At 42.2% G+C, this 20,228-nt stretch overlaps 1 protein-coding gene across 1 annotated transcript; it reads left to right on the forward strand.

Annotated features, from left to right (window-relative positions):
• Positions 1–510: 510 nt before the first annotated feature.
• LOC109994042 (gastrula zinc finger protein XlCGF57.1-like) lies at positions 511–18,941 on the forward strand. Its single transcript, XM_065963790.1, has 2 exons — positions 511–1,677; positions 14,573–18,941. The coding sequence occupies exon 2, from the start codon at positions 14,735–14,737 to the stop codon at positions 16,154–16,156; it is 1,422 nt and encodes a 473-aa protein (XP_065819862.1). The 5' UTR covers positions 511–1,677; positions 14,573–14,734; the 3' UTR covers positions 16,157–18,941.
• The last annotated feature ends 1,287 nt before the right edge of the window (positions 18,942–20,228 follow it).

Here is a 20,228-nt window from a genome sequence, read left to right on the forward strand (position 1 = left end):
ATTAAACATCTTCTCTGTAACTAGTATGACATTACACATTAATGTAACGTTAACCTGAGTAGCTGTAGTTTTTACTTACTTAAATTACCTACTCAGTCCCAAATATCTCACATTCACACGTCTACCCTGAAGTCCCGAAAAGTTGAAAAAAATTTGCATGCAAGATATTAACTTGTGCGCACAACATTTTTTTGGACTTCAGGGGCTCCGTAGACAGCTATGGGTGCGCACATAGAAACTTGTGAACAGAGTTTTTTTTTCATTTTTCTAAGTATGTAACCCTTCAGTAAAGGGTTAAGAATTCAGTGTTTATATTGATGTCAGGTAATGTTTATAAAGTTCAAACGTTACATTTTGTGAACCTGCAGTAACTTCTTTTTGATCATATTCTATATGTTGTTACAACATTTCACTTATGTTGAGTTATCTCAATAAGGCTGACCTTTTTGCAGAGGCAAATTAATTCCAAATTAACTTTTGAAATAATTATAATTATCTTGTGCGCACAAGATATATTTTTTGTACTTTTTGGGACTTCAGGGGCTCCGTACTTCACCATCCTAGGAATTGCAGCAAACTACTGAATATTTTCAATCAATCAATGGTGTGAATCAGATTTAGAAGTGGGTCTACTCTATGGAGACTGAACAATAAGTGAGTGTCGTCACTCAGTATATACCTGCGTATGCCCTGCACTACCACACCACTGATTACAGCCTCCATCTGGGTTGTTCTACCTTTCTACAATTATATACAGTGTCTGCCCACAGTAATCTGTTTTTTTTTATGTCCCGCTCTATGGGCCAGTCCTTCCCTTAGCATTATACCCAGCTCTTCCTCAGTGATATCCACAATGTCTAAAAACCTTTTGCCCCTTTTGTGGAACTCGTTTGAGCCACATTTGTGGGGACGGTCTTCAAACTTTTAAAGGACACCAATGAGACTGAAGGACCAGATATGCACTACTGGGTCACTTCCTGCATTTGGTACATCCCCTTTTTTAAGATTCTGTCATTTGTACATTTGTTTGGGGACTGGTAAAAGTGTTCTGGGTTTTGTAATTTTGTTTTTTAAAATGTGAAAAAAAAACAACTTCTCAGCCACCGTAGTGAAGGACTGACTAGTATGTACTAACTAAATGTTGATGAGTAGTCTCATTTCACTGTTCATTACAAAGGCAGTTTTTCCTCTGCTGGATGGGTCACCTTAAAAGAACATTTTTGGAAACTTAAGAGTATGTCCACTTCTTCAGCCACCAGTACACCACTGGCTGTAATGCAACACATGGATGCCAAACGCCATAAAACTCATCAGAAGATATGTATGTAGTACACACTCATAGACTGTGGAGGGCAGCATTACACTCTAAAGTGCACAGCCTGCCGGAATATCATTCAAAGAAGAGTAATGTTTGTAGTTTCCGGGTTCTGTCAGTTAGCGTGTATGTCTGTGCTAACGTTGTAGATTACCAGAGTAATGTTATAAAGACGTCAGAGTTGAGTTCTTCTGTGACTCTTGGATGTGTGTCAGATGTCCGGGTTTCAGGATCTTAAAGATTTGTTCAGACGGCGGCTGCTCGCTGCGGTTATCAGAGATATATCAGAAACAACATGTGGATACGACAAAGAAAAGTGCTGGATGTGATTTTAACACCTGAAATCAAGCTGCAGAGAGCAGGTAGGTTTTCTTTCCACTGCTGGAAACGTGTTTCAAGTGATTGTTAAATCACTGTTTCAAGCAGTGTTTAAAACAATACATTATGAAGATAATAAAGAAGTAAATTAAATAAAAAGTAAATCTGTCTGTCTGAAAAAATCCTCATCATGAAGAGAAATCAATCAATTGTTGCTCATAACACCCAAATACATGGTTAAAGGGATACTTCACCCGTTGAAACATGAATCTGTATTGATATTGGGTCATATATGTAGTAGAAATGTGAAATACATTTTGAAGTTGGTGCCTTTTTGGCTGAGAAAAGGCAGAAAGTGTCTTTTGACATGCTTTTATTCTTTGTTTTGAGGACCTAGTCTAAAATTTATATTTTTAATTAATTTTTTAGAGAATAATTGGGGTATGTAGACAAAAATGTCTATGGTGTAACCATTGAAGCTTCATACCAAAGAATTAAACTTGCTTTAAAAAGGTTACATTTTCAAAATAACACCCTATCAACTAGCCTGGCATAATCTTACAATAGAACTGTTCAATATTAAATAAAAGTAATGGAACATCATTGTTCTTATTATTATAATTATTTTAGGGAAATCATGTCACCCAGTCAAGTACCAAATTGTCAACATGGTGTAACCACCATTGAAGGAGCCATTTTGTTAATATATTCATCATATCATGTGACAAGAAATGATATCACAAAGAAGAACCCCTGATGGTCCTAACTGCTGCACGCCATGTTTAGCAACTCTCTTTAAACCATGAGATAATTTGACATTTTAAGGGCGTGGTCAGGTATGTCAAATGGTATGACCTCAGAAAAACATTAACAATTTCTGATAATTCTAAAAACTTGTATTCACTTTGAAAATTAGATTTGAAATGTTCACACCAGGAACTGTGCTAACATTTGTGCTAACATTTACAAAATGCCCTGACATTTTGTAAATGTTTAGCTTCAAATTGCATATTTGTGTTCCATTCACTTACATTTATAAAGGTGTACTATTTAGTTTTGGTAGAGAAATGTGAAAGTTGGAGAAATTTACAGATTACTTGGTTTACGTCAATCATAAATCCAAACACAAACTGTCCTCAGAGGAACATTTGGTCCCTGTAACACTGTTTGAAGATAAAATGCTACTGGAGAAGTTATGGCGGTGGGCCCGCAACAGTGACCCCGTAACTCTCCTGGTAGCTTTTTAGCTCCAAATAGTGTTCCAGGGACCCATTTTTTACTTTGAATAAAGTTTGTGTATTCAGTTCAGAGAATATATTTTAAAGATTTTTTTCACTTCTCCAACTTTCAAATGTCACCACCAAATCTACACAGTACAGAAGTAGTTGCATTTTAGATGTGTCAGCTATTAGCTGCCATGTGGTAGGGTAGGTAGTATCAGCGTGCCACTACCTGGAGCTTGCTTGCCAACGTCTGGTCCTATAGAAGGTGGCAATGCTGTTTGGGCTGTGATGGCCATGATGTAGAAGAAGGAGAGATGTAAAGTGTTGCCTGTTGGTATGGTGGGCGTTGAGAGCTACCATGGAGGGGGGTGTCTCTAGGACGCCAAAGCTGACTGTCTAGCCTTCCGGGGAAATTGTACACCTAATTGGACGAAAATCTGGTGAAAGTAGGGTCCCACTTGACAACCCTGGTGATGATGTGGTTCTTGCTACCCTTCGGTCTACAAGGTTGAATTGTGAATGCCAATGTTGTAGGGTGGTAAGTATAAGCATTGTAAAAACCTGGCTAACTCACATACTGTAAACAGAGCCTGGGTCTGTTGAAGGTGGCAATGCCGTTTTGGTTGCTGACTAGGATAGCCAAATCATCAATAGGCAGCGCCGCCCCTCCCTACACGCAGAACACGCATTGTGCGTAGGGCCTCACGATCCATGGGGGGGGGCCCCATTTTGCGCAAGGGGACGCATTCTCTGCAAATGCGCAAAGGATGCGCATCGCTGCCATGAGGCGCGCGTAGAGCACCAAGTCAAGCCCGAGGCAGGAGAGAAAAAAAAGACGAATAATCTGACACTGCACGCGTTGCCGCAATGATTGACATCACGCAGCATCTGACCAGTCAGCGGTCAGATGCGCAGACAGGCAGTTAGATGCAGTTGGAGAGATGGTCTCCAAACGGCAATATGAATCGGGAGCAAGCAAAAGAAAAAGTCAAAACCAGAGGAGGCTCGTGCTTCACTTGAAGGTATGTTGTTGAAATAAAAAAGAGAAACTTTGTGGCATAAACACCCCAGCTGCTATTCTGCTAATCATGAGACAGAAGAGAGGATCATTCTGTCTAGATGTGGACTGGAGATTAAATTTTCCAGCGGCCCTGATTATCATTTATTGAATGTCTTGTTAACTGCATATACATTCACCTCTGTTGAAAAAGGAGTGGTTAATTGACCAGTTGGTGGTCATATGTTGGCTTAGGTTTATAGCCTATCATTCATGCTGTTAATAGAAGTTTTGGGCTATTTTTTATGGCTTGAAAATGTTGCCATCTCTTGATGAATTTAATTCGCAACAGTCATATAAGATTAGATAAAATAAGATAAATTAAGATAATCTTTTATTTGACCCACAATGGAGAAATTTAAAGCGTTGCAGCAGCAAACAGCAGTGTAGGAATATAGAACCTAAATACAAAATGAAAAAATAAGTATATAAAAATATTTAAATATAGAAATATCATCAAATCAAATCATAATGAATATTATTATTAGTTGTAGTCGTATTTGCATTAATTGCATTTTAATCTTTGTGAGACTAGTATTTACATTAATTTCATTGTGTAATTTACCATTAAGACCAAAACAAATCTTAATAATGTGCTTGTATGATGGATTTCTTGTCATAACAGGGTCAATGCTGAAGTTTGTTACTAAGGGTGACATGGAGCCAGCGCCCAGTACGTCACAAGGGCCATCAAGCACCATGTCTACTGAAGCAGTCTCACCCAGCACGTCACCCGTCATTCATCAAAACATACCTCCGCTCATCAATGGCGCAAGAACGCTTGAGTGGCCTGGCTATCATAAGCATCAACTCAGAAGTGGCACAGCAGCTGTCATGTGACGACCTCATTGATGACTTTGCATCCAGAAAATGCAGACGTGTGCATCTGTAAAAGGCTTGTTCCATTGTTGATAGAGGCTGTTCATTTGATTTGTTCCTACTAATAAACCTAAATGGCATTTCGTGATACAGTCATTTTGTAATGGGGGGCCTCAAAATAAATTTCTGCTTAGGGCCCCAGTTTGGCCAGGGACAGCCCTGTCAATAGGGCATAGGGGCATAATTGGGGCAGGGGTTTCTTCACTAATCTCTTATCCTTTGATTAGGGCAAAAGTACCTCAAGTTTATTCCAAATACTGAAGAAATGAATTCCCTTTACTTAAGATATTAATTAATTAAGGGTGCACCGATCCTGACTAAGACAGCTAGATCAGGTATCAGTAAGAATTTGCCGATCTATTAGACCCATCCAAAAGGCCGATCTATTCAGTTCAGTTTTATGCTATTCTGTGTTCAAGGCAAACATACGTGTGCTACATTACTGTCATCAGCGTACTGGTATTCTGTGCACTTTGGTAGGTGGGCAAACATAAAATGGAGGACGCTAACAACAATTTCTTCAATAAATAATGGCCTTTGACTGTAGAAGCAGTATGGTCAGTTGGTGTAACTGGTTTGCGTCAATTGGTGTAACCAGTATTTCTTGTAAAAAATATAATAAAATACTGGAAAATTAAAGTGGAATAAAAGTAGTCCTCTATTGCGGTGAAATAACAGGTTTTTAAACAATTTTGCCGAAGATTTATTAGAAAACAGAGGTGTTTTCAGCTTTGTGTCCCGCTCAGTATTGAAAAAGGACATAACTTAATAATAATAATAAGAATAATAATAATAATATAAGGATAATCCTAATGAAATGTATTTTCTTGTGCTATTTTGAAATGAAGTAATTACAATTATGAGTACACTTATATATACACTAGATGTATAAAATATTCAATATTCTTAATTTTTCAGTGGTTACACCACTTGACATTTTTAGGTCCATTCTGTCTTACCTTTTGAAAGAAATGTAAATGTAATTTAAAAAAAACACAAAACCAACATGAATACAAATCTCACATTTTAAGGAACCTGATGCTTGCTTTAAAATTGTGTTTTTAAAAGATTTTTGAATTGGTCATTTTTTAATTGAATTGGTCATCTTAAACAAACCTTAAACAAACTCTCTCTCATGTGTTCTCTTCACTTTTGTTTTTAAACCAGAACATAACCTGAATGGCGAGGGGTGGACTACCCTGCCATTAAGACAAATGCCAGGGATTATTTTGCCCCATTATGGTAATGTCTGTCTAAATGGTAGTCCACAAGGTGAGTTGGCACTCTCCTTGCTCTCTGAGGTCTAATGTCCTGTTGAGCAGTTTCAACTGGTGCTGTGTCTGCAGGTTGGGTGTCCAGCCTCTCTCCGGCAACACAGATTGGCACAACTGTCTCTAATTCAGGTTGGACCCACCGCTTCACCAGTGACACGGTTCACAACAGTGTAGGGGTCTGGTTCGAATGGTGTAGAAAGTTTGTTTCGTGTTTGCTGACGGAGCAGGACTTTGTCGCCCTGCTTCACTGTGCTATCTTTTGCTCTTCTAACTCTGTCCGCATCAACACGTCCCTTCTCCTTCCTTGCAGCATCAGTCCTGCGAACAACAGCATCCTGGCCTGCAGGGGGCTGCTGGCAGTCCATCAACAGTTCAGGAAGCTTGGTTCTGATCTGGCGATTGAATAAGAGCTCTGCTGGCCTGTGTCCTGTGACATAGTGATACGGCGATGTGTGATTCCACTCTCCTGTAGATACGTTTTGAACTCCTTTGACAGAAATGGAGTGCCGTTATCAGTTACAATAGATTCTGGTATTCCATGAGTTGCAAACAAGTGTTTCAAACATTTGATTATGTTTGCTGATGTTGGACTCCTGAGGATATCGACACTCACCCATCTGGAGTAGTAATCTGTCAGTGCAAGAAGATGGTCTCCCGAAGGAAATGGTCCACACATGTCCATAACGAGTGTCTGCCAAGGTTTAGCTGGGAGCTCTGGCCTAACAGTTGTGACATCTTGTTAAGTCGAGCTATTGATTTGACAAGCATGACATGACTTCACCAACTCCTCTACTTCACGATCAATTCCGGGCAACCACACTTTTGTTCTCAGTCTTTGTTTTGTCTTGACTATTCCTTGATGTCCCTCATGTACTAACAGCAGCGTCTGGTGTCGTGCAGCCCGAGGAACAACAATCCTGGAACCTCTCAACACTATTTTCCAGACAGTGGAGAGCTCAGTTTTAACAGTTCGAAAAACAGAGTCACATTTACTCCAGTCACCAGTCTTGATGCAGCTCCGTAAGGTAGCTAGTGTGTGATCCTCTGCTGACAAATCCTCCATCTGTGGTGGTGTGAAAGCGTCTAGCACTGCATGTTGAGCTACGAAGTAAACATGATCCTCCATGGTGCCACGCTGTACTGGCGGATTGACTGTGAGACGTGACAGTGAGTCAGCTGCATTTTGTGGTCTGGCGACCTTGAATTTATAGGGTTGCAGCCGCAAAGCCCACCTTTTAATTCTCGCTGGCGGTTTGGACTTTGGTGAGTAGATAGTCTCAAGAGGCTTGTGGTCTGTGACCATTACAAAGTCTTTTCCGTAGTGAAACACATGAAATTTCTCACATGCCCACACAATGGCTAGGGCTTCTCTTTCAGTCTGAGAGTAGCGTCGCTCTACATCAGAAAAGACTCGACTGGCATAATAAACAGGCTTGTGTGTTCCATCCCTTTGTTTTTGGCTCAAAATTGCTCCTAATCCCACTGGACTAGCATCCACATGTGTCTCCGCATCCTGGCTGAAATACGACATTACATGGGAACTGGCCAGCTGTCTCTTGAGTTCTACAAAGCTGTCTCCTGCACTGATCCCCATGTTCAGGACTACCTCATGAGCCTCCTCAGTGGTTCTGATGTCGTTGCCAGATTAGGGATGAACCTACCACAAGTCCCAAGAAACTCCTCACTTCAGCTGCATTTGTTGGACGACGTGTATTCTCCACTGCCTCAATCTTGAGCTGAGCTGCTCCTGTTCCATTTTTGGACAGTACCTGACCGATGAATGACCAAGTTGTGACATTTGAAATTGGCACTTTTTGCTGTTAACTGTCAGTTGTCTCTCTTGCAGCCGTTGCATGACTTTATACAATCTTTCATCGTGCTGTTGCATGGTTTCTCCTGAAACGATGATGTCATCAGATATGTTGTGCACTCCGGAAATGCCTTGTAGGACTTGTCCGATAATGTGTTGGTAAATCTCGGGTGCAGTTGAAACTCTGAACATCAATCTCTTGTAACGCCACAGCCCTGTGTGTGTGACGAACGTACTGAGCAACCTGGACTCAGGCGTCAGTTCTATTTGATGATATCCCCATTTGAGATCCAACTTTGAAAACACTGTGGCTCCTGTCATGTCCTCCAGTATTTCATCTATGATTGGGATAGGGTGCCTCTCTCGCACTATAGCCTCATTTGCTCTGCGCATGTCCACACACAATCTCGGCTCTTTCTTACCGTGAACCACAACTAGCGGAGACACCCATGGCGTTGGTCCGCTTACTCTTTCAATAACATCCATCTCCTCAAGTTGTTTGAGTTTCTCATCCACTTGTTTTCGTAAACTGAATGGCACTCTGCGAACAGGCTGGGCTACTGGCTTTACACTGTTATCCACATGCAGCTCCAGCTGGAAATAGGGTTAGGGTATTTCTCCTGTAGCTCAGCTGTAAAAACTACTTGTTTTTACAGCTACTACTTGTTATCTTTTGGTTCGACAGTGTACACCTGTTCGATAGGGCCAATATGAAGTAGTCCCAACTTAACAGCAGTTTTTCTCCCCAGCACACATTCGTGCTTCTTTGATCACTCGAATTTTAGCAGTGACAGTTTTTGAATCCTCACTTGATTTCAAATCAGCAGAAAAAAATCCCTCTTACATGGAGTGGTGTTGTTGAGTCAAATGGACAGACTTGCTTCTCTGGACGCAGTAGTTTGATGTCACTTTTAGAGTTCAACTGTTCGAACGTGGACTCAGTTACAATGTTACAGGAAGCTCCTGAGTCTATCAACATTTCCACCCGCTGATCATTTATTAGCACTGATAGTGTTCCATCCACAGCACTATCACTCACTGTAAATACATGGTCATCTTCAATGTCACTGTGACCTTTGTGTGAATCTGTGGTTGTTACTTTGTTAACTTTATGCATTTTCTTCGTTTTACACATTATGGCAAAATGTCCTTCTTTGCCACAGTTATTGCACTTTTTATTTTTAGCTATTGTGCATTCACGACTCAGGTGTCCGTCACGCCCACACCTGTAACACTTCATGCTGTGCCCATCACGTGGTGGATGATCATTTGTTGTGGAAAATCTGGGTCTTAACGTTTTTCCCCTCCCTCTTCCAGGTTTTTGTCCCACTGCATTGAGATGAGATGAGATGAGATTCAACTTTATTGTCATTACACATATACAAGTATAGAGTAACGAAATGAGGTTTGGCATCTCACCAGAAGTGCAAATAAGCAGAAAGTGCAAGAGTCTGTGCTATGTACAGTAATTACAAAATGTACAGATGTAGACAAAAAAAGTGAATTATTAGGTATATCTGGATGGCTGGATTAATGGGATGCAATAAATATAAATAAATGCTATAAATAAGTAATGCTACAAAATAAGTGTATTCTTAGGATTATAATATACAGATTAAGGTGCAGTGAGCATGCTATACTAATAATATACAGATTAAGATGCAGTGAGCATGCTATACTAGTTTACAGATAATATAAAGAATATGGACATAATATGAACATACTATAATACAATAATACAGATGGATGAGAGATGTGTGTGTGTGACCAGGAGGAGTGGTGGGGGGATGATGGGTGTGAGGTGATATGCAGGGGAAAGGGGGGGGGGGGGGGGGGTCAGCAGGGTGCGGAGAGAGAGAGAGAGAGAGGGAGAGAGAGACAGAGACAGAGTTCAGTGTTCGGGGGGTAGAGTTCAGTAGAGAAACAGCTCTGGGGAAAAAGCTGTTCCTCAGTCTGCTTGTTCTGGTCCGGAGGCTTCTGAAGCGCCTGCCGGAGGGCAGGAGGGTAAACAGTCTGTGGGCAGGGTGGGAGGAGTCTTTAAGGATGCCATGAGCTCGCCGCAGACAGCGTGTTCTTTGGACATCCTCAATGGCAGGAAGTGGACACCTTGTGATGCGCTGGGCGGTTTTTACCACCCGCTGTAGCGCCTTACGGTCTGCGACAGAGCAGTTTCCGTACCAGACTGAGACACTGCTGGTCAGGATGCTCTCGATCACACAGCGGTAGAAGTTCATCAGTACAGCTGAAGACAGGTGGTGTCTCTTCAGTGTCCTCAGGAAAAAGAGGCGTTGATGAGCCTTCTTAATCAGACTGGAGGTGTTAGTGGACCAGGAGAGGTCCTCTGTGATGTGGGTCCCCAGGAACTTGAAGCTGGAGACACGTTTCAACAGCCATCCCGTTGATGTGAATGGGGTTGTGCGTGCTTCCTCTTTCTCTCCTGAAGTCCACGATGATCTCCTTCGTCTTGCTGGTGTTGAGGAGCAGGTTGTTGTCAGCACACCAGGCGGCCAGATGCTGTACCTCCTCCCTGTAGGCTGTGTCATCGTTGTTGCTGATGAGGCCAATCACCGCCGTATCGTCCGCAAACTTGATGATGGTGTTGGATCCATGTACAGGTCTGCAGTCGTGGGTGAAGAGGGAGTAGAGGAATGGGCTCAGCACACAGCCCTGTGGTATGCCTGTATTGAGTGTGATGGTGGTGGAGCAGGTGTGTCCTGACCTAACATACTGGGGTCTGTTGGTCAGAAAGTCCATTATCCAGTGACGGAGGGAGGTGTTGAAGCCCAGGTCTCCGAGTTTAGTGTTTAACTCGGAGGGGATGACAGAGTTGAATGCTGAGCTAAAATCAACAAACAGCATTCGTGCGTATGTGTTGTTATTGTCCAGATGAGTGAGCACAGAGTGCAGCGCAGTGGAGACTGCATCCTCTGTACTCCTATTGCTGCGGTAGGCAAACTGAAATGGGTCCAGTGTGGGTGGGGAGGCAGTTTTTCAGTTAATTTCTCCATTTTTGCAGCTTGTTGATCCGCTGTCTCCATTGCCCTTGCAATTTCTTCAAGGGCAATTCTTTAGCCTGCTCACAAAACTGTCTATTTGCTCTCCTTGAGCTTGTTCTGTTTGTCTAAACACGTGTCTCTCATAAGGAATGTTTTTTCTGAGGAGTGAAATATTCATTCAGTTTGTCTACCGCTCCATCATAGTCAGTATCATCTGCCATGTCATCCAGCATGCTGAAAATATCCTGAACTTAGGCTCCTGCTAAGTGTAGCAGTAAAGCCCTTTTCCGTGCAGCTTCACGGATCCCCGACGCGGCTAAATAGAGTTTAAAACTATTTATCCACTTATGCCAGCGACCACCGACATTAGCCGAGTCACTGGTCACATCAAAAGGAGTTACCGCCGGTAAACTTAGCTTCATGCTTACTCCGTGCGCGTCTTTTTCCTCCTCCTCAACAGATTAAACTTCATGCACAGTAGAAGTTATGCTACTCGTGCACAACACTTTCTTCCTTTTTTCATATCCACATATTAACACCAACGATACTGGACCGTTTTAATGCTGCTTTATTACACCTGCTTCCAGTAACATACAGGCTACACATTTACAACGTCATCACGTATAACGCCACACGTGACGTACACTACAGTTGGTCATTCTGAAGATAAAATGAATCATGCCATCCATTAGAAGTAAATGCAAGGCAGATGTCCGCAGGTCAGTTATGTCTCTCTTGGCATTTTTAGACCACGTTCTGGTGAAATTCAGTTAGTCTTTTTGTCCCACTTTACCAACTTGTCCAACAATCCTGAAATCTTTCCTGAACATTGTATGCAGCTTAACTCTTGTTTGCTCTGACTACTTTTCTGAGCGTTTTAAGCTGTTTCTCTGTGTTGACAGAAACAGGTACAGACGGTCTGTAAGGACTGAGCTACTCCAGCTTGCTAGTGTTTATTTTCCTTTTCTACAACTCATTTGTCAGACGCTTTTGTCCAAAGCAAAGACCATCAGAGAGTAAGTACAACATAAGGATGTAGAGAGGAGGGTACAACGTTAATAATGTTTTTAATAAATGAATGTAATATTGTCATCGACAGAGTTGAGAGTTCTGATCAGCATCAAAGCCATCCTTTGGTACAGGTATTCACTGTTGCTTTGACAAGCACATTGTTGTTGCTAGATAACATGAGGGGTTTGGTCTGGGCAATAGTTCACTGACAAGGTCCGTACTGTAAATATGCTCAACTGCTTGTGGAGTGGCAGACCGGTGTGGTGGTTCCTATCTACAAAAAGGGTGACTGGAAGGTGTCCTCCAATTATTGGGGTATCACATTTCTCAGCCTTCCGGGGAAAGCTTACTCTAGGGTGCTGGAAAGGAGGCTCCATCTGATTGTGGAACCTCGCATACAGGAGGAACAATGTGGATTCCGTCCTGGCTGTGGGACAGTGGACCAACTCTTTACCCTCGCAGGGCTTCTTGGGGGGGGGGCATGGAAATTTGCCCATCAAATCAACATGTGTTTGGTAGATTTGGAGAAGGCTTTTGACCATGTCCCTTGGAGATCATGTGGGGGGTATTGCAGTAATTAATTAAATTAATTTATCCTTTTATTAATTTTATTTTTACACACTATTGAACATGAACACATACATGCACAAACAGTATCCTATGGACATGCATAAATGGAGAGGTCTCAGAGTGAGGGGGCTGCCCACAGCTGAAAGTATCCTGAACTGGAGCTGCCCACAGCAAGCGCTCCAGAGCAGTTTTGGGGACTTTGGGGACTTGGTGCCTTGCTCAAGGGCACATCGGCAGTGCTCAGGAAGTGGACTGGCACCTCTCCACCTACCAGACTAACTTCTGGACTTGGTCTGTGCTGGGACTTGAACTGGTGACCCTCCGATTCCCAACCCAAGTCCCTACAGACTGAGCTACTGCCGCCCCTGAGCTACTGCCGCCCCAGTATGGGGAATATGGGGCCGTTGGTACGAGCCATCTGGTCCGGACCGGCTGTGGCTCAGTTGGTAGAGTCGGCACCTCTCAACTGGAAGGTCGAGGGTTCAATCCCCAGCTGAGCAACATGTCCGATGTGTCCTTGGGCAAGACACTTAACCCTGAATTGCTCCCGCTGCTTTGGTGGCGGTGTATAAATGGATTAGTGTTGTACTTACTCTCTGATGTATATCGCTTTGGATAAAAGCGTCTGCTAAGTGAATTGTAGAGTAGAAGTGGGAGCTGTGTCCGCATCCTCGACACAAAGTCAGACACGTTCCCAGTGCGTGTTGGCCTCTGCCCTTGTCACCGGCCCTGTTTGTGATCTTCATGGGCAGGATCTCAAGGAGCAGCCGGGGGGAGGAGGGTTTCCAGTTTGGGGACCTCAAAATCTCGTCTCTGCTTTTTGCAGATGACGTGGTTTTGTTGGCTTCCTCAAGCTGGGACCTCCAGCAGGCATTGGGGCAGTTTGCAGCCGCGTGTGAAGCGGCTGGGATGAGGGTTAGCACCTCCAAGTCCGAGACTATGGTTCTCTGCCGGAAAACAGTGGATTGCTCTCTCCGGGTGGGGAGTGAGTCTTTGCCCCAAGTGGAGGAGTTCAAGTATCTCGGGGTCTTGTTCACGAGTGAGGGTAGTATGGAACATGAGATTGACTGACGGATAGTCTAATGCAAGCGTTGTGCCGGACCGCTGTGGCTAAGAGGGCCTGAAGGCAAAGCTCTCAATTTACCGGTAGAGCTACGTTACAACCCTCACCTATGGTCATGACCTGTGGGTAGTGACCGAAAGAATGAGTGACCAAAAGAATGAGATCGCGGATACAAGCGGCCGAAATGAGCTTCCTCTGGAGGGGGTCTGGGCTCAGCCTTAGAGATAGGGTGAGGAGCTCAGAGTAGAGCCGCTGCTCCTCCGCATTCAAAGGAGCCAGTTGAGGTGGTTTGGGCATCTGTTAAGGATGCCTCCGGGACGCCTGCCTTTAGAGGTTTTCCGGGCAGACCCAGAACACGCTGGAGGGATTATATATCCCGCCTAGCCTGGGAACGCCTCGGAATCCCCAGGAGGAGCTGGAAAATGTTGCTGGGGAGAGGGAAGTCTGGGTTGACTTACTGCGCCTGCTGCCAACGCGACCCGACCTTGGATAAGTGTAAGAAAATGGATGGATGGCTATTAGAGCGGGGATATGTTTTCTAATGAAAAAGGATCACTTGCGGCCCAAACCGTCGGGGGTTATCCAAACAGACTACGGATCAAGCCAGATTCTACACCATTTATGACACACACAAACATAGAAAGAAAGAATATAGCAGCCAGTCACCACCCAGATATCCTAGATATTGTTGTGTCTGTTAGACTGATGTGTATACTGCTGTCCAAAACTTTGCTCTCGCTTTTGCTTCCATGTTGCAAATTAGACGGCTGTTTTATCACCACACGCACGCTTCTCTTGTTTAAAATGAACTGCCCAGAACACGTCCAACTTCACATTTTGCAAGCCTGCTTTGTTTTAGCCTTCACAAACGGCATCTCATTTTATTCCTAAACTTAAATTTCTTACTTATTATGTTGTTAGCTAAACAGATGTGATCCATCGCTAATCCTGTAGCCAATTTCTGAGATATATTCCTAAATGTAAAGCTGAAATGAGTTACCAGTGATGAAGGTGTTTCGTGCTGGTTGTCTTTAACATGTTTGTTTTTTTAACCAGCAGCTGTTGGTGAGTAAAGAACTTCCTCCTGAGCAGCAGGAGTGGAGCCACATTCTGGACCAGGAGGACACTAAGCCCCAACACATTAAAGAAGAACAGGAGGAACTGTGGAGCAACCAGGAGGAAGAACAGCTTCAAGGACTGGAGGAGGCTGATACCACCATGTTCCCCTTCACTCTTGTCTCTGTGAAGAGTGAAGATGAAGAGAAACCTCAGTCCTCACAGCTTCATCAGAGACAAACTGAACAGATGGAAACAGGAGTTGATGGAGAGGACTGTGGAGGAGCAGAACCAGAGAGGAACTCAGATCCAGAGAGACATTTACAACCAGAGATTGAGGTCAAGATTGAAGACTCTTCAGAAGCTGAGACTGATGACAGTGATGATTGGAGAGAGACCAGAGAAAATCAGTCAGATTTAACCTCTTTGGAAAATATTGCTAATAAGAAATCACATTGCTGCTCTAAGTGTGATAAACCATTCAAAACCAAATGGCTTTTGGAGCAACATATTAGAATTCACACAGGAGAGAAACCCTTCAGCTGCTATGTTTGCAGTAAAAGTTTTAATCTTAAAGGAAGTATGACAAAACATATGTTAGTTCACACAGGAGAGAAACCCTTCAGCTGCTCTAACTGTGGTAAAAGTTTTAGCCAAAAACAGTCTCTGACCAAACACATTAGGATTCACTCGGGAGAGAAACCCTTTGGCTGTCCTGAGTGCAATAAAATTTTCAATATCGAAACAAATCTGACAAGACACATGAGAACTCACAGAGGAGATAAACCCTTTAGCTGCCCTGATTGTGGTAAAAGATTTGGCCTTAAGCAGAGTCTGACACTTCACATGGTGTCTCTCCATCATATAGTGGAGAACCCCCTCCGCTGCTTTATTTTTGACCAAAATGTATCTAGTTCTAACCAGTTAGAGGAAGACAAGGGTGTTGGAGGTCAATTTTCAGAGCTTCATCAAAACCAAACTGAGGAGAAAAGAGAGGCAGGAGCTGACAGAGAGCCAAGTGGAAGAGCAGAACCAGCCAGAGACTCGGACCCAGAAAGACGTTTACAAGCAGACACTGAAGACTCTTCTGAATATGAGAACGAAGGAACTGACAATTGGCATGAGACAACAGAATATCATTCAGGTTTAAACTATGTGGAAAACATTACAACTGAGAAGCAAAGTGCTGATATGAAATTACATAGCTGCTCTGAGTGTGGTAAAACATTCAAAAAGAAACAGAATATGACCAGACACATTAGAATACACACAGGAGAGAAACCATTCAGCTGCTCTGTTTGCAGTAAAAGATTTAACCAAAAAGGTGCTCTGTCCACACACATGAGAATTCACACCGGAGAGAAACCCTTCAGCTGCTCTCAGTGCGGTGAAAGTTTTAACCAAAAATGGGTTCTGATTAGACATATGTTGGTTCACACCAGAGAGAACCCCTTCAGCTGCTCTGAGTGCGGGAAAGGATTTAAACGAAAGTCTAGTCTGACACTTCACATGGCCCATCACAGAGGAGAGAAACCCTTCAGCTGCACTGTTCCTGACCATAGATTCTTCCTGTCTAATCAGTAGATGAGTGTGTTAACTGTACTTTTGGCTGTTGATAAGCTCTCAGTGAAGAAACCCTTCATCTCAGTTATTCCCTTATATGGACTGATAAGTAACATAACCTAACACATGGCCCTTAATTGTGAGCTAGTCAGAAAGTGTGAACGCTGATTCTACCTACCCGCCCATATGGCCCACATTGCCTCCACAACCCAAGCATGTAGAACAGGGTCGTCAAACTTATATTGGGTCCAGAGCTGGATTTGTTTAGTTTAAACAATTGAATATAGGCTTCTTATACCAATCTGTGAGCGCACACACAAAAAAAAGTAAAATGTTCCTAAATCACCTATCCAGTTATACCCAGAGTAAATTGAATAATGTTCTTGAACCAATTGGAGTACAAGCACATGAAGGTCTCCTTTATAAGCTTACAGTCGGCAGTTTCAGAGTGTGTCAAAATGCTAACAATAATCATTTACCTAGGTGGCTCTGGATCAGTTGGTAGAGTTGGTTGTCTCTCAACCAGAAGGTCGAGGGTTTGATCCCCCAGCTTCTGCAGCAAATGTCCGATGAGTCCTTGGGCAAGACACTTAACCCGATGTTGCTCCGGCTGTTCGTCAGCAGCGTATGAATGTGTATGAATGGATGAGTTAATACTGATGGACTCTTTAAACAGCAGCCTCTACCATCAGTGTATGAATGTGTATGAATGGATGAGTTAATACTGATGGACTCTTTAAACAGCAGCCTCTACCATCATTGTGTGAATGTGTATGAATGGATGAGTTACTACTGATGGACTCTTTACTCAGCAGCCTCTACCATCAGTGTATGAATGTGTATGAATGGATGAGTTAATACTGATGGACTCTTTACTCAACAATCAATACATTGAGTTCCTGCCATGTGATAGGCTTATTAGATATTTACAATAACGAGCAGCTGAACCTAACAAAGTGGCCTGTGAGTGTAGATACTTCTGTGTATACTGTATATACTGGTGAGAACCATGTTCAGCCAAGAGCTTATCCTCGCCAATATAGACTATGTTTGCTAACTTCCCCTTAGCCCTCAGTTTTCACAAACATGACACATCAGAAGAGAAGAGAAACACATTTTCAACCAGAGACTGAAGACTCTTCTGAACCTGAGGACGGTCAGTCAGTTTCTCTCAGTGAAATGAGAAACCACTCAGCTGCTCTTAGTGTTATCATTTAGCTAGATGTACCTTCTTTGCCACAGTATTTTTATTTACATCATAGCACAATAAAATACAGCTTTTTGACTTCTCATGCTTTATGTCTAGATGTAAAATTGCTGCATTTACCAACAAAACTAAATGTATAAAGAAATGACTAAGAAAGGTCATATATACAACATTGTAGTTGTAAGAAGTGCTGAGTATAGAAAGCATTTAAAGAATAAATGAAAGTCCTTAATGCTTGGAAACTGCTTTGTCCACACAGATCAGTCATTGGCTTAAACATTTGTGTTATTTCTTCATATAATTCATAAAAAGGTCTCTGCTGTTGAGCCTACAGTATTTAGGGTTTCCTTTCTAATGGATGATAACATCTGTCTTATCCAATGAGTAGTGGTTTATCGCTGAACATTTTTCCATTAAAATGCAAAACATTTTAATAAAGGCTCTTTTATTTTTACTATAATTAAGTTTCTCGTGATTTAAGTCCAACAGAAGAAGCTTAGTGTGGAGATAAAATGATCTTCTCTGTTGTAATTCTTACCTCTTCCCAAAGCATGTTTTTTTTTCTGCATTGCCAATGAAAGAATGTCCTTATCGTTTCATACATGTTGTGCAGATATCGGGAATGTTTCTGTTGTTTTCATTTGCATTCTTTGGTGTAAGATAAGTTTGCATATGCTGTAATAGTATGAGACGTGTATTTATAGACTTTCTAATCTTCATCCAGTATTTCAGCTTCAGTGTAAACCTTCTGGAGGGATACAACAACTGGAAACAGAGAAACCGTTTAGTTGTAATGTTTCTGGTAGGAAGGTTTACTCAAAGGTCAGTGTTTGTATCAAGAGATGAGTTTGATGTACATGTACACTTCTTCCTTCCACATACTGTGCTGATTCTTAGTCCTGAGTGTCAGGTGATACAGTGGGCTTAGACAAATGTATCATTACATTTCATATATCCTGACATTTCACAGTTTTTAGATCAACACACTGACTGTTTTTTTTTATTGATGAATTAGTTTGTAACTTAACACGATGTCATTGAACTTACACATTTAACATAAAACAGTTCAGTGGAGCTAACTGATGCTTTGGAGTGTTGATTGATGAATTACAAATATATGCAGCTTTCCATATGTAGTACGACAATCATAGAGACTATTTGTGCTGGTCAGATTAAAGATGACTTAATCAGATTGTCTGATAGCTAGGCTAATCGCTATCTGCGCAGATGCAACGCTAAAGTGATCACATTAAATCATACCCTTGAATCTACGCTACTGTGATTGGCTGAATAGGAAGGAGACATCTGATTTGCTACAGACATTTCCCTGCTGAACAAAATTTATTTGTGAATCTAACCACGGCAGGGGAGTCTCAAAAATCCCACACACAAATGCAGTGAGGTTCACAAATGACAAACAGTTTGTAAAAGCAGACTGAACACTTTATATATTTGTGGATTTCTATTACATATATACGAAACTATAAATATTTGTGTGTGAATCAGAAATACATTTGTGAATCTAATTTTTTTATTTTGTTTTCATTTATATAGAATTAAATATATTTGTGTGTGCATTGAAATACATTTTTGAATCCTTCTGTGTGCATTTGTGAATATTGAGACTGATCTAACTCCATAGATCTTTTTTGCCTCCTCCTGGTGATGCACCTTTGTTACAACAAGCTTTCTTCCCTGGCTGAGTTTTGCGTTGTGTCATGTAGGTCTGCTTGTTCTGAGACCAAGACCACCTCTTCCACGCTGCACCTGGCCTACAATGTCCCTGTGCCTCAGTTGGGCTCCACCTGTTGTCAAACTGGGAGTAGCCGCTTGTGTTGTGGAGTCTTGGGATTGGGTCAGGGACATGTCCAGTCTTACCTTGGCACAAGTACTCCTCAGCCAGGCTTGTGACCGGCAGTTTTAGAGCGCCGATTCCATACAAGCCAATGTTGTTGAGACAACGCGGGAGTCCAAGACATTTCTTGATGTATGAACTGACTGTTCTCTCTAGCTTCTCCATTTTGGTGACAGGAATCTCATAGACTGTCAGAGGCCACATTAGATGGGGGAACATTCCAAACTGCAGGCACCACAGTTTCAACCTGTCAGGAAGCAGTTGCATGAAGTTTCTGCAGTGGAGTACATAGAATAATAATTATTTTATTTTTAAAGTGCTTTCCAGAACACTCAAAGACACTTTACAGAGTTACAGATCAAACCAGTGGTAGGAAACAACAACATTAAAGCAATGCACACAAAGCAAGCTGTGTGAAAGAGGTGGGTTTTGATCAGGGATTTAAAAGAGACTGAGGGTGTATTCACACCTACCTCGTTTAGTTCACATGAAACAAACTAAAACCGTGGTGCGGACCTCAGCCGAACTGAGACCCAGACGAAGAGGTGGTCTCGGTTCGAGAGGTCCAACCCAGAAATCAGACGCCTTTTTGGACGTAACAGGCTCCCATTGCCACGTGCATTATGGGAAATAATTGTTTGGTTAGCAGCACAGTGTTGTTGCATGAAATAAAAAAAATTATAATAACAAAAATATCCCTTTTAATTGACCCCTTTATGAATTCAAAATAAACTAAAAGTCCCAAACAAACTAAATATGCATCTACGAGAGTTCAGAAGCCATCTGCCGACACAGCTGTTCGCTCATCCAAACGCGGTAATCGCGGTTATCGCAAAGTGAAAACAATTATGGATATCTTGCGTGCTGCACTCGTCCTGGTATTGGGCAGTAAGAGCGTTTGATACTGTGACAGTGATACATAATAATGAAGTTTCTGTTAAAATGATTCATTATGGAGAGAATGTTTCAAAGAATAACAAATAGTAGTCCTATTGTTATTGAAACATTTTCATCTGTTTAGTAGGCTATAG

Source organism: Labrus bergylta, chromosome 15, assembly GCF_963930695.1.
Source record: "Labrus bergylta chromosome 15, fLabBer1.1, whole genome shotgun sequence".
Lineage (NCBI taxonomy): Eukaryota > Metazoa > Chordata > Actinopteri > Labriformes > Labridae > Labrus > Labrus bergylta.

Excerpts from the sequence above, each read along its gene's own strand:
- LOC109994042 (XM_065963790.1), top strand. The coding sequence starts at position 14,735 with ATGTTCCCCTTCACTCTTGTCTCTGTGAAGAGTGAAGATGAAGAGAAA.